The following is a 14,224-nucleotide window of genomic DNA, read 5'->3' on the forward strand; positions in this document are numbered from 1 at the left end:
AGGGCTGGACCGGGGGTGGGGGGGTGGAGAAATCAAATGTTAGTTGAGGTGGAGAAGAACGGGGCGGAAAAGAAATGTCCTGAGTGAGTGTGAAATCTGAAACGTTGCACAAGAGAGAGAGAGAGAGAGAAAGAAAGAGAGAGAGAGAAACAACAGGGTTAGAGGGGAGACAAGGGTGGACAAGTGAGGACGGGGGACGATCAACCACAGGGGAGAAGGTGTGAGATTCTGGGCATATTTAACACAAGCACAGCGAAGGCAATTTTGAGTGAAGTTTTGGCTGCGAGTGGAAAATAATCTGGAACTTCAGGGGGGAAACAGAGTGGAGGAGGTGAAGGAACACAGGAGGGATGGCTGYGTGTCTATATTTAGCTGCTGCGAGATGTGATTGTTTGTAAATGCTTGTTCAGAGACACGCATCCACTCCCACAGTGACCTTTTGTGGAGGGAAACAGTACTGCAGCAAAAAATATTTAGAACAAATTTAACCAGAAACTCACACACGAGTAAAATAGTGATTTTGATCTCCCAGTAATGCACTTGTATTGATACAGCACAGCTACATTAACCCAGGAAAGTTAAAAACACTTGATTTAAAAATGATTTTGTCCAGAAAAACATATCATCTCAAAATAACGCTAAATACAAGCCATTCAGTCATCACAAAAATACAACAAAGTCAATTAACCTTAATCTTTGGAGTCTAGAAAAAGACCACATACACATTAAGTCTTTGTGGCACTTAAAACATTTCCATTCAGTTGTTTGTGTGTCGAATGTTTAAAAATTAACCTTATACTTTTTATCAGTCAATAATAATGTAGAACAATGGTGTCAAACTTGTTTTCACAGAGGGCCACATGAGTGTTATAGTAACCCTCAAAGGGCCAGTTGTCACAAATTCTGATGTTTTGTATTATTTACGCAGACTACACATGAAACATCACAATCCTCGTCTCATTGCTACAGCTGAGCACTGCTAGCAAACATTAACTGAGCTCTACCTGGAATTTCCTGCAGTGAAGCAGAATTTAATACGTTCTCTTATAAACAATGAAAGTACTACATGTACAGCTGACTAAATGTGAAAAATACAATATAGAAATACTATTAAAATTAAAAGTAAGAGAGTCTTACTCACTGATGAGTTGTGGTGAGTCACCATCACCGTGAATTCTGAACTCTCCCACTTTCAAACAGTAGCAGTTTAAATTTAGGACTTAGAAGTGGGAAATTTCCACTTCCCAGTACAACTGGGCCGCAGAAAAAGCACCAGCGAAAAGGAGATTTTACAGAGTGGATTTTTCCATCTGCCAGCTACTGTATATTTGAACCTTGAGATGCAGTCATTTCATGGTCAAAATAACCAACATGCRTTATGGGAGATGTAGTTTATGGTCATTGCTGAGTTTAACGCAGCATATGTTTAAGACTTTAATACACCTGTGAAGCCCTCGCAGGCCAATTGAGTATGACAAGTGATGTCGAAGATAAAAAACGCTTTCTTAGTGAGAATATTGGAACTGATTTTATTTATAAAAGAACAAGACGCAGCATCCAACAAGAGAACATAAAGTACAATGATGAGTCAGGTTTTGTTTGTTTTATTAAAGTTTCTAATGAACCTCGGGTCTCCATGTTAGACTATGAAAACAATGTAAGCTATATGAAGATGCATTCAATAACATTTTTGTAGCCCATCATCATCATCATCATCATCATCATCATCATCATCATCATGTAAAACCCAAAACAGCTTTTTTTAAAAGCCCTCTACACTAGTTTGAAGTTGCACCACCTGTATTAAAGTGAAGGTTTAGTAGAGTATATAAAAGGCCTTATAAGGTGTAGACACAACAGAGTACATCAAGGTATTATCTGCATTAAAGTGGTAGCGTCTACTTCTCAGGCATGGTTATAAATATTTAAAATAAAGTGGTCACAGAACACCATAGCATTATTATTGTTGCTAAAGCTGTGAGTTGTTGCTGTTTGCTAATATTCATGATGATCAGTAAATTTGACTTCATTGCAAAAAAGCATCACCTGTGTTGTGAAAATGCGAGAAGAAATACAAAAAATATGCAATACACAATGGCTGGACTGAGGTGTGTCGTGCAAAAATGAACTAATTTAGCATGTAATGTGATTTTTAATGCGTCATACRGTGTTGTGAGTATTGTTTAGTATTAACAGTGCTTTTCCAGAGTGTGCAAGTTCCTTCGCCATCGCTTCTCGGGTCGAGATCAAGCGTTYTTCAGCCCATTTTCATTGATTGTTCTGCATATTATGTGCACATGCAACAGGTGTGAGATAGAATCAACACTGGAGCGCCTCCGGAAGCTGGAGAGGGAGCTTTACTCCAAAGAGAAGGAGCTGGAAGAGAGGGAGAGGAGGCTCAGACTGTGGGAGGAGCGACTGAAGGAGAGRTCCAACATGACTCCCAGTCCAACCTCTCTACTCATGGAGCGTTCAAACATTTCCCCTGTGAGTGGCATCTAAATGAAGTGTCTGCAGTTCTGCTCAGACTGAAGATGGTTTAATAATAAAAATATTGCTCTTCTCTTTGGTCCAGCAGTTCTTCACGCCGTTGTCGATCGGCTCGTCTGGCTCGTTCTTCCGCTCCCACTCCCAGGACTCGAACAGCACGGGGCTCAGCAGCGCCGGGGTCAGCAGCGCCGGGGTCAGCTCGCTCTTCCGCACACTCAGCAATGGAGACACAGAGAGGGGGAGCAGTGCCACCCTGGAGAGGGGGGTGGGCTCACTCGACAGCGGGAGGCTGCACGCCATGCTCCGAGAGTTGCAGGGACGGTTCGAAGAGGAAGACGGGGAGGAGGAAGGAACCGTAGACGAGAAAGGTTGGGGGCAGAGGGAACACAGCAATAGCGGGAGTCTCGAGGGAGGGCGGGTGCAAGTCACGCTCAGGAGCTTCCCRGGGGGTGTGGTGGAGAGGGAGGAGAGGACCTGGGAGGAGGGGGACCGAGAGAAAGGAGGCATGCAGAGAAGCAGAGTGACCACCATAGTCCGAGGGTACTCGGGAGGATTTGGGGAGGCAGAGGAGGAGCACGAGAAGGAGGCAGGATGGGAGATCGACAAACTTGGRGACAGTTTAGAAGAGAAAGCGGGGGAGGGAGGGCGGCTGCAAACCATGTTTAAGGGTCTCCATGGAAGCTTTGGAGGTCTGGGGGATATGTTGTCTCTAGATATAAATGAGATGGGGGAGGTGGAGAAACTCGGCGACATGGACATGGACGTGAACATGGGCGACCTGGGAGTGATAAAGATGATGGGCCGTGGCGTCAGGAGCGAGCTAGGGGTCAGGAGTCGCAGGAGTGACATGGGAGTTGTGATCCAGGGGGTCAGAGGCGACCTCAGCGAGGCGGTCAGCCAAAAGGTCAGAGGCGAGGTGGGTGTCGCCGGTCGCTCCGGGATGCAGGTGAGCATGCGATCCTCCTCCAATCAGAACTCTGTGAAAAGCTGCAGCGTGCGGCACGGAAGCAAGCTCAACATGGCTACTGCGGCCATGGACATGATGGAGCTCGACTGGTCTGACAGCGACTAGAAACCACATCATCAGGCACAGTGAAATACAAACAGTGGCCAAACTAGAARGGATTTGGACTTGTTGGCACATGCAGCATCTGAGTTACAGAACCTGTCACATCCTTAAAGGGGACATATCATGCAAGATCCACTTTTTTAGCACTGAAATGCATTTTGTTGCATACTTTGAGTCTCTAGGAGTGCAGAAAAGTTCTGGTTCTGTGTAGACATCTTTCAGGTTTCTCTATTCCGTATTATATATTTTGAACAGTAACATCAGTATTTGTTGTGGAACTGTTAAACAAGACATCCGGCTTACCATTATAGCAAATCTGCAGCTCAGCAGGTTTGTTGTTCTTATTCTCCTGTCGTTAGGTCAGACTCTGGCTCCAACATGTAAAAGGCTGGATGGACAAGTCTTCTGTTTTTGACAGCTTTTAATCAATTTGTAAATTAAAAGTTTCAGTGCTGCAAGATTGTTTCTCTATCAAACTACAAAAATGGCCAAATGGGGTGGACAATAATCATTGGGAGAGAGAGACCTGGAGGGGGCGGGGTTTAAGTGCCTCACTTGCAGAGACAGCACCAAAATGAGTAGCTCTCAGGGGTAAAAGAGGGGCTTGTGGAGCTACATTAATGAGGAACTCAGACCAAAGTATTGCACTTCCACTTTATATAGACCGCATCTGAATGCTTTAAATGTGAAAAGGAAGGATTTAAAAAACATGATATGTCCCCTTTTAGTTAAAAACGTCAAAATGTTCTCCATGTTTTTTTTAAATAAATGGTAAATATTACACCCACTTGTAGGGAATTTAAAAAAAACATTAAGCCCTTTTCAGACTTTAAAACATTTCACTTTAGAGTTTGCATCTTTATTGCACCTAATAATGATAACACTGAAACCATGAGATCATAAGCCAAATTAATCCAACATGTTGAATGTGACATGGAACGATACAAGATCTGCCCTATTTCACAAATCCTTATTTAAAAATGGCTCACGTTGTTAGTTGATATAAATGGAGACAAGCATGTTTGAACGGGGCTTAACGGATGTTTTCACCTGTGTAATTTATTTTATTTGGTAAACTGCTGCGTAACATACTGTAACAGGTACAAGTGTGACAAAAATAATCCACTTGAAAGCCACTCTAACAAGGCTGCACTGTTGTTTTTTTTCCCCTCCTGCTTTGACGATCTGTTAGTTTGTTGATTTGTTAAAATATGCTTTGACTATACCAGTTCTAACTGTGATCTAGTGTGTGAATTTTGGACATTATTTTCTCATATTTTTAAATAAAAAGAAAAGTCTGATTCCATTTTCAGTAATTAAAAAGATGTGTTTTATTAATGTCACAGTGAAATTTTGACAGTTTGTATAAAAAGAACACAAAAAATAGTCACACAATTGTCTCATAAACTCTGTWATACACTTATTAAAATATCCTGATCTTTACTTGTAGCCCCTGAACATCTCATACACTGAGCAGCAGAGCCACACCAGCCAGGACCCATTTGGCGGGCCGCTCTCTGGTTTTTAGATTAAAGGTCCAGATATATGTGGGTCCTCTGATCTTGGTCTTGTACAGTGGACACTCGTAGATGTTCCTGGTCTCCTGGCGGTCGTTGGGCACAGCTCGAACTGAGATGACGGGCATAGCGGGCGTCAGCTCTTTCAGACGGGCCTCGGTGATCACCCCGGTCTGAGTGTCCCACCTTGCACCTGGAAGACGGTAAGAAAGGAGGAGGGAAATAGATGTCTAAATGCAGTAAATGCATTTAATTCTGTTTTTAAAAAAAGAAAGACAATTTCTACCTTCCATGTAAAGTCCATACACATATGCTCCCTCTCTGGCTGGCTGGTTGAACTCTTCTTTAAACTTCTTGGTTACATCCACAGTAAGTTTCACTTTGTCCAGWGGCCATTCGTTTTTACGCGCCAGAGACTGCATCACAGCTGGAAACAGGGACATGATGTAAAAACCAAGGAGCACAACAGTGTCATTTTTTATGTTTAGGTAAAACTTGAGTTTGTGCTACCAGTGAGGAAGGACTGCGGGTTGAATAGTCCAGATATCCAAACAACACTGGGCAGAGACAGGTCCTGGGTCCAGCTGTCCAGCTCTTTACAGCGCTGCATCATATCGTTGTACCTGACATGAATAAATGACATGTATAATCAGAATCAGAATACTTTATTCCCTGGAGGGAATGTGCAATTATTACAGCAGCAACTATTCAAGTAAACATTAGAGATAAAGTATAAAGGAAAAAATATTAGAGCACACAAACAAGTAAATATAATATAAAGGGAAAAAAATATTAGAGATTTCTCTCTTGTATTGTTAAATAATACAAGAGAGAAATAAGTATAAACACAATGGGCATATACAGTTTAAGCACTATAAACATACTTCGGCATCTATACATTATGGTAAATACAGCTGTTTGGATAGTGTCAGTTATCTGGGCACAAAATGTCTGGGACCTGATTGATCACATTAACATATAACAATTGCTAGCTATTGCATGCATGTCAACACAGCCAAATATATTTAAAAAATGCAACTAGTGTCATCAAAACTATCTCGTGACAAAAACGGTACACAAAATCTAAATCWTTGGTGATAAAAATGCTTAGACAAAAGTGGAACACACCAGATGGACAGGCTGTAGGTAGAAGGGTAGGCCAGCTTGGACCAGGTGTCAGGGACGTTGTCAAAGAATAGAGCTGTTTGCAGCTTCTCCATCTCAGAGGACATGGCCAGTTCGCCCTTTACACAAACATTTATCTGTTACTTCACTATGAACACACCTGCTGGAGGTGCTACTGTATATGTTGCATCAGTGACAAATTCAGTTACCAAAGCAGAATRWAAAGATRTTGAAATCATCTAATCATCTAACTGCAATAAGTAGGCAGCTGCCTGTTTTCTTCTGACAAACAAAATGCACACGGCTATAGAAGGCTGAGCGTACTTTGAGTCCTAGATCGAGCTCTTTCAGAGAGCGACGGATCTCAAAGATCAGCGTGTTCATGCGCTCGCATTCCTGAAAGCAGACTAGGATGTATGGCGATCGCTCTGCTGTCTTCGAGGTGATGTCAGACATGTTGTATTCCTCTGGAAGCTTTTCCATGACCTCGTCTAAAATAGTTTTCACCTATRGGTGGAGGGTTTTTTAGTCAGAACATAGGGGTAAAAAATACACGTAATGATTGCTAGATTTATTGAAAAACATAGTTCTAAGACATTTATTGAATAAAGTAATGTTTCKCTCTCTCAGGTCTCATTAAAATAAATTAACTAAAAGTGCTGTTGTTGCTACCTTCTCCTCCAGCGTCTGTGAAGCTCCGTCTCCCATCACAGCATCAGGAGACTGCAGCTCCAGCAGAGTGTGAAAAAGATTATCAGACGTCACCGTGAGGAACTCGATCTCTGCGTTTGGATGCAACCCATAATGCACCGGGCTTTCATGAGGCAGCATTTCATCTATGAAGTTGTGGTAGCCCTGAGATGAATCACAAGACATTCTGCTTTAACCATCGACGGCATTGTGGAGAGAAGCTTTCCTGCTTAGCTGACTACAACATTTTTACACTCGTTCTACACACACACGCGCACACACACACACACACACACACACACACACACACACACACACACATACAGGGATAGAAAGTCAAGCAGTTTTAAACAAGATTTATTCATCTTACCTTGTAATCCAAATTGGAAGGAACAAAAAATCCAGGTGCCAATGTAAGTTTCCGGTCAAACTAAGTCATACAAAATGAAGWTTTATTAGCTTTAGGTTAGAAACGCTTAACATTTTTTTTCTCCAAGCTAATAAACAAAGCAAAAAATGTTATTAATTTTCTCAGAGTCTGTAGTCTAAAACTAACCAAATTTCTTCAAACTGGAGCCAATATTCACACCTAGTTGGCCTTAAAGATGTAGTTTTACTTAATTTTAAAAAGGGTTTCTGTGGAAAGATAGGAACAATCARTATCTTACCTGTGGTAGATAGCTCTTTGAATATCAATAGTTTGGAGAAATTAGGTTTACCTCTGTGCAAATTATTGAGCTAATGCTAGTCTGCTGGAAGTGCGCCAGGCTGCACAGTGCTATAGCTAGCTRCTGTTTGTGCTTGCCTTTGATTTCAATGTAAACAATTGTAATGTCAAAATGCTGTTTTCACTGATTACACTTGTGCCTCCTTTTTAGGAACAATCACACAAACCTGGTTTGGCTGCATGTATTCCTCCAGGTAAGTCCTGCAGAGCCGCCTGTCCCAGTCATTGGTGATGTGTCCTCCATACATGATCTCTCCAAACAGATACCTCAGATCCTCCCATGGGACCTTCATCACAATAATACAAATCGCTGTTAATCCAGTCCCCTCCTCATACATCCTCATCAAAACACTCCCCCACCTGAGCGTTGGCCTCCAGGTAGTTGTAGAGGACGTTCACTGATATGGTCAGGTCTCCGGTGTTGAACGGATACTTCCTGTTCCAACCCTGCGGCCCAAACTTCCTCCTTTCAGCCACACAGGCGTGGAAGTAGCACAGAGAGAAGAGGATGGTCTTGAACTCCTGTTCACGGGTGCACTGGTCCAGAATATCCTGTAGACAGGCAAATCACTGAGCTCTGAATCGTTAATTATAACAGATGATCTACTGTATATCCAAAGTAACCTATCCTAATCTAGACTTATCCGTTGATCTGTATTGTATGAAAAGCAGAACGTCTCACTTGGTCAAAGTTATCCAGAGCAGCATGTAGATTGGCRTGCATGCCTGTAGGAGGTTCATTTGTGATCTTGATGGCATTTTCCAGAATGCCCTGTGCAACACAAACAACAATCTGCATTTAGTAATCWTTTTAACTAGCATTGCTGAAGACATACAATGACAATAGAAAAACATCTGGTAAATATATAAAGGTTAACATTCCTTGAAATAAACCATTTCACCCACCACCTTTCATGCCAGACTTTCAGACTATCTTCATCATGAGTTTGGTCAAACCTTGAAAAATAAAGTCGTGCACAATCTCATGCTCAGAGTATGCGTTGCAGCTGACTCTCAGCTACTACCACAATAAACAGTAGCTCAATATCTGTGAAATTGACTTGATTGTAACATTTTTTGTGTTGGCTCGTGTCAGTTAGCTGAAGTGRCCATCTCGAATCATTACTTTCTGAAAGTTTCATTACAATCCATCTTGCGTTTCATGAAATATTTTGCTAACAAACAGGGTTGACTCCCACAGTTAATGCTTGGACTTTGTGTTGCGATCAACCCTCAGCAACAACCACAATAGTGGTAGTAGTTCTTTAATCATTTCATTTGTAACACAAATTAACAAAGTACAGAAAAACATGCAATCAAAGTAAAATCAAATAAAATGAAAGGCAGCAGAAGAATAAATCTTATATCTGCCCCCCCTTTTTTTTTACCCAAAATATGTTCAAAAGAAAAGTTAAAATACAACAAAACTCAAAACAACTTAAAACATTTAAAAATGAAATAAAAATAAAAAGACATCAACTCAAACAACAATTAGCATGAATTCACTTATAATTCTCCATATTTCTTCAGAAAACTAGTTTTTATCATTCTCTTCAATATATACAAGGATCTGGCATTTTTAACCTCATCTTCCATACTGTTCCACAATCTTATTCCCTGGATTAACGTGGATCGCTCCGTCAGACTCGTACGAACCCAAGGTTTCTGAAACATTTCTATTCCCTTAAGATAACAGCTCTGTCTTTTAACAAAATTTACTTGAATGTTGAAATGTTGATATACAATAATTTTTGTATATCAGTAAAATTGACCAAACTGTAGTCGTTGTTGTGTTTTATAAGGTTGGTTGATTGTGTCAGCCATCTTGAATCGGGTTAATCATTTACAGAGATACATCCAATAATTATTTTCTGAAAAGTTAATTAAAATTCATTCAGTGGTTCATGAAATATTTTTGATCTGCTCTGAAATATATAATATATAATTCTCAGCCACTAGCAAATCACATTTTAGCTCAATAGGATATYTTGTGTTCTGAAGTCGCATCACCAGCATGCAGACAATGAAAACACGTTCATACACATCCTCTCTAAAAATTACTCATACACAGCATTTCCACCTGTGGTATGATGTGATCCTGAGGAGAAGATGCCGGCTCAGCGCTCATAAACACTCGGTAGTCTGGATGGCTGCTCTCACTGCAGCGCTCCAGGAGCTTCTCGAGCGCACCCAGCCAACGACCAACCAGGTGGATGTTCTGCAGAGAAACACATCAACTGAACGTGTCTAAAGCATAATTCAAAAACAGTAAGCAATGAATTCAAAATACTAAAAGGCCCTGTGTTTTAGACAACTTTTGCCAACTTGTGAAAATTTTGYTGACTGTTTTACTMTTATCGGCTGTATGTTTGATCTAAWTGTTAGCATGACATTAAACTGTAGGTACAAAAGAGGCTTCCAGTAGATTTTTTTTAGAATTCCATATTCAGCTCAGATAACTCTAGTRTTGGACAAACTTTTCATAAGTTGTCTAAAACATTAYTGATAAAAAATAAAACAAAAAATCAGACCTGCAATATAACCCAGTGACCCTCCTTTGCAGCCTTTTCCATGGCAATTTCAGCCACAGTTTCCTGTCCTTGACCTAACGAGACGTTGTGCAGCTTCCCAAGGTCTATGGTGAAACCCAGCTTCCTCCCTGGAGCACACAGAACTTTCTTTTAACAGTTTGACAGAGAAGATTTGGAAAAATTTTCATAAGCCAAATGTATGTTCCTTACAAATGTGGCACCRTTTAAAAGAGAAATTATCAGGCATTTCAACGGTATAAGATTTATTGYYAAATAATTTACCAAACATAAATTTTCTTWCTTTTTGTGCCAAGTTCTACAAAATATTGTTCATGTTTTCTCAATTTTATAGGACTGTTTTAACATTTATGGTAAGACCTCTTCTTTGCTGTGTGATCWCGATAGAGATGCATGACTGTGCTTTATTTACCCAGTGATTCCACATCTTTAAGTGGGTCTACTCCAGGTGAGAGAATGAAAAAAACCGGAGACGCTGGGCCACTTTCTCTAAAAGACTTTGCAAATTCAGATTTTCTGCCCTCTGTATACGTCACCCCAAGTTTCTCTTCCACAAAGTTCCTAGAACACACCAAAATAAAATGTGAACATGAGGCTATTAATGAATTTAGTTTGTAATCAAAAACTAAACAGACAGGAGAATATACTGTATATTGTTACTAAATATTGTAATAAATATTATAAATATTATAATATAATTTTGTTACCAAATTTCCCTCTGGGATCAATAAAGTATTTTTGAATTGAATTGAATTGAATTGAAGACACAACTCTCATCACCTGAGAGCATAGGTCATGCGGTCTGGTCTCAGAGCTCTCATCATGATCAGTTTCTGCAGGGAACTCTTCCCCTTCCAGTCCTGTGGAAATCTCTCCTTCTCTGGACACTCCGACTCGACCAGTTTCTTCCAGCGTTTGGGTGAGCCTTCGATGTCCCGGTCCAGACCGCGGAACTCGTCGGTAAAACTCATCACCTGGGGCGAAAACGAGGAGACGAAAGACAGTGATCCAAACTGACATTCAAACACAGACAGCAACAGAAAAATCCATGTTCGTGTGAACCTTGATGGCGCTCCACGCCGAGTTGGAGAGGAAGTCCAGGGGGCTGACGTAGTGGTGGTCGATGTTGAAGCGTAACAGGAAGTCCAGTTCTCGCATGTCTATTTCCTTGCTCATCAGGAGGAGCTGGGAAGAAGCAAAGACAGTCAGAGAGCAACTAAACCTCTTACCAACACCGACACAAGCCTGAGCCCACCTGGAAGGCCAGCTGAGCTGTAAAGGTGAGCTTGTCCCTCTCAAACAGCCCCCTGCTGATGTAGTTGAAGGTGGAGTATGTAACACGGTCTATGAGTGTGTTTACTCTGCTCTGTACGTCCTCACAGGMCTCCGCCGTCTCCACCGCCTTGTGGAAAACAATGTTAAAGGCCTGGGGGAAAAAAAAAGAAAAATCAATAAGTGGGACCTTTAGTGTTGCTGTGTAGTTGATTAGAAGCATTAAAGTCACATCACAGCTCACCAATCAAATTATACATTTCATTATATGCACTCCTGCCTCACTTTAATCGAGTTTGAGAGAAACAAAGATGTGAGTCAGCCTCTGTCTGTGCTGTCTGGTTACCTTGAGGCTGAACTGGTACATGGCATTGATCTTGTTCAGATCGTTCATGATGAAGTAGAGCAGAGAAGCTCGGACTGCCAYGGGACGGTAGTGCTCTCTGGCTTCATTTATTTTGACTTCATTAACTTTGGCTTCCAGAACCTGAGAATGCAAGTTACAAACAAACAAACAAAAAAGACAAGAAAATGTAAAGGACGACAGATTGAAATGTACAAAAGACACYTCCTCCCCTTCCCATTTACCTTCATTTCAATCTCAGCAGCGGTGAGCTTGGTGGTCTCGAGTTTCTCCACCAGCAAGGTGTCACCGAGGAAGTTACTTTCYGCTGCCGACAGTCGGGTGAGCAGCTCATCCTCTAGAAGCTTCAGCTCGATCTTAAACATGTTCTGCTGTTTTGTGAGTTCACTCTGCAGAGAAATGATGCAAACAAATGTTACAAATGAAACAAATACAACCAAAGGCCGTGCCATCCTATGAAAGTGGAGGAGCCACACAGGGTGTATTGATCTAAGTATTGATAATATCAATTCCAAGAGTATTGTCGGTATCAGAATGATTTTATTATGATGTACTGATTATTTTGTTGTCACTTTAATCACACTACTGAATTTATGTCACAAATAAAGTGAAAAACAGATTTGTATAAAGTAATTAAAAGAAATAACTACGTAAAGTAAAAATACCTTAACAGAAAATGACCTTGGTAAAACTAATTTCACTGATAAGAAAGGTAAAAGTTAACAGTTAAAAGTCAAAACTGCTCACAGTAATCAGGAAAGAAACAGTAAAAATACTTTTTTTCACTCTAAGAAATGAAGTGTTGAATTTACTTAACCAAGTTCAACTGGTTCCACTAAACCRATTTGAGTAAACATAAATGCATTTACATATTTTACATATTTTGAACAGTTGTGTGCAGAAAAACAAATATTTATATATTGTTACATAGTTAATTGTATTGTAGTTATTTGTCTATAATCTCTGTCCTGTGTTTTATCACAATCGACAAAAGGTAAAATAAAAATCATGCAATGAACATGAATGATACAGTATCAGTATGGGAATCAACAACACTAGTCCCTCTATACTTGGTATCAGATAAATACCAAATTTCCTCGTGTCGCCCACCCCTGCACAGCATCCTGATTGTAGGTCCTGCCCACCTTTAGTTGCTCGAGATCTGGTCTCTCCTGGTTCACCACCTGGGCCAGGAGCTGGTCCTCCAGCCCATCTCTGGTCACCGTGAAATTAATGAGGGTAGTCTGAGCCTGAATCTCTGGTTTGTAGTGAGGATTGGCCAGCTTGGTGTGGAGAATCAATCTGAAGCCAGGGTGGAAGAAACACTCTTTGTCCCCGACCTTTATGCAGCTGCAGCAGGACGGAGAGAGGAGAAAGGAAAGGTGAGTCGACGGGAGCAAAAAATGTCTGCGCCTGCTTGTGTTTCAGTCTGCTACCTGCCCTTCTTGATTGTGTGCCGCCCCAGAAGGGGGTCAATAACAGGGTCAATTGTCTCCTCGAGGTTTTCGATCAGCACAGTGTCACCTGCCACCACAGCCTGTTCAATAACGTCCACATATCTGGAAAATGATTCATCATTGGGAAAAAAGAATAAGGAAAAGACTTGCAGGTGTTATACAGATTATTTACTTTACAACAAAACAAAAGTATAGTTTTAGCACTAGATTTTATGCACAACATTGCATAACCTTAGGTGAAGGAAATATCAGCACTAAAGGATTATAAAAATAGAAACACTCACCCTCTCTGCTCCAGGCTGACAACCTTGAGCGTGTTTCCATAGCGACTCTTGATCCACTTGATGCCCTGAAGCTGAGGGTCAATGAGCAGAGGCCAGCGTTCACCTGAAACAAAGCATGTTCCTCAGAGATGTCGAACTGTTTAGTGTTGAGCGTGAAAAAACTACCAGAGAGAGCACGTGCTCACAGTTAGTGAGGATGGTAGCATTCTGAGTGGACATTTTGTCTCCGGGTAAGCCTTCGTTGTTCCACTGGGCCACCGTGGCGTCATCGGTCAGCATCAGCACCGGGTCCAGGCCGAACATCATGGGAATTTGCACCTGATGAATAAAATTACAAGAGGTTCTTTTTTGTTTGTTAGATTTTTTTTTACACATAAAAGTAAAATGTAAGTTCATACAGCAATCTAAAGCGAGTGTGCTGTGGAAGAGAAGGATGACCTTTTGGCTGCGGAGGAACGGCATCCAGAGGTTTTCCAGCAGCTCTCGCCTGTATTTCTTAGAGAAGGAGCCGGCGTAAGAGATGAAAGCTGCAGTCAGCAGGACGTCTCCACAGAGAGTTGCTTCCTGCTCGTGATACTGAGCCACTGAGTGGGCCCAGCGCACATTCTCACTCTGAAACACACACACACACACACACACACACACACACACACACACACACACACACACACACACACACA

General features: G+C 41.3%; 2 protein-coding genes across 5 annotated transcripts in view; one reads left to right on the top strand and one right to left on the bottom strand.

The window, feature by feature from the left end:
* The window catches only part of LOC106526174 (serine/threonine-protein kinase 26), a 17,025-nt gene extending 12,869 nt beyond the window's left edge, over nucleotides 1–4,156 (top strand). The window contains exons 10-11 of one of the 2 annotated variants that reach the window (XM_014020691.1): nucleotides 2,307–2,487; nucleotides 2,576–4,156. In XM_014020691.1, coding sequence (XP_013876145.1) covers nucleotides 2,307–2,487; nucleotides 2,576–3,562 — 1,168 coding nt within the window. In that variant the 3' untranslated portion in view covers nucleotides 3,563–4,156. The remainder of the gene's footprint in view (nucleotides 1–2,306; nucleotides 2,488–2,575) is intronic. The other variant, XM_014020699.1, reaches the window with a different exon arrangement.
* A 709-nt stretch (nucleotides 4,157–4,865) lies between these two features.
* dnah9l (dynein, axonemal, heavy polypeptide 9 like) overlaps nucleotides 4,866–14,224 on the bottom strand; it is a 47,275-nt gene continuing 37,916 nt past the window's right edge. For all 3 annotated transcript variants that reach the window (XM_014020710.1, XM_014020718.1, XM_014020727.1), the window contains 23 exons: nucleotides 13,983–14,156; nucleotides 13,730–13,862; nucleotides 13,545–13,647; nucleotides 13,240–13,362; nucleotides 12,949–13,153; nucleotides 12,028–12,192; nucleotides 11,786–11,926; nucleotides 11,423–11,593; nucleotides 11,230–11,352; nucleotides 10,948–11,141; nucleotides 10,580–10,728; nucleotides 10,150–10,277; nucleotides 9,699–9,836; nucleotides 8,301–8,390; nucleotides 7,979–8,170; nucleotides 7,786–7,905; nucleotides 7,262–7,321; nucleotides 6,874–7,056; nucleotides 6,526–6,708; nucleotides 6,205–6,320; nucleotides 5,587–5,699; nucleotides 5,363–5,503; nucleotides 4,866–5,269 (listed from right to left, as the gene is read on the bottom strand). In XM_014020710.1, the coding sequence (XP_013876164.1) occupies nucleotides 5,022–5,269; nucleotides 5,363–5,503; nucleotides 5,587–5,699; nucleotides 6,205–6,320; nucleotides 6,526–6,708; nucleotides 6,874–7,056; nucleotides 7,262–7,321; nucleotides 7,786–7,905; nucleotides 7,979–8,170; nucleotides 8,301–8,390; nucleotides 9,699–9,836; nucleotides 10,150–10,277; nucleotides 10,580–10,728; nucleotides 10,948–11,141; nucleotides 11,230–11,352; nucleotides 11,423–11,593; nucleotides 11,786–11,926; nucleotides 12,028–12,192; nucleotides 12,949–13,153; nucleotides 13,240–13,362; nucleotides 13,545–13,647; nucleotides 13,730–13,862; nucleotides 13,983–14,156 (3,393 nt within the window). In that variant the 3' untranslated portion in view covers nucleotides 4,866–5,021. The remainder of the gene's footprint in view (nucleotides 5,270–5,362; nucleotides 5,504–5,586; nucleotides 5,700–6,204; nucleotides 6,321–6,525; nucleotides 6,709–6,873; nucleotides 7,057–7,261; nucleotides 7,322–7,785; nucleotides 7,906–7,978; nucleotides 8,171–8,300; nucleotides 8,391–9,698; nucleotides 9,837–10,149; nucleotides 10,278–10,579; nucleotides 10,729–10,947; nucleotides 11,142–11,229; nucleotides 11,353–11,422; nucleotides 11,594–11,785; nucleotides 11,927–12,027; nucleotides 12,193–12,948; nucleotides 13,154–13,239; nucleotides 13,363–13,544; nucleotides 13,648–13,729; nucleotides 13,863–13,982; nucleotides 14,157–14,224) is intronic.

Source organism: Austrofundulus limnaeus, unplaced genomic scaffold (genome assembly GCF_001266775.1).
Source record: "Austrofundulus limnaeus strain Quisiro unplaced genomic scaffold, Austrofundulus_limnaeus-1.0 Scaffold3, whole genome shotgun sequence".
NCBI classification, from domain to species: Eukaryota; Metazoa; Chordata; class Actinopteri; order Cyprinodontiformes; family Rivulidae; genus Austrofundulus; species Austrofundulus limnaeus.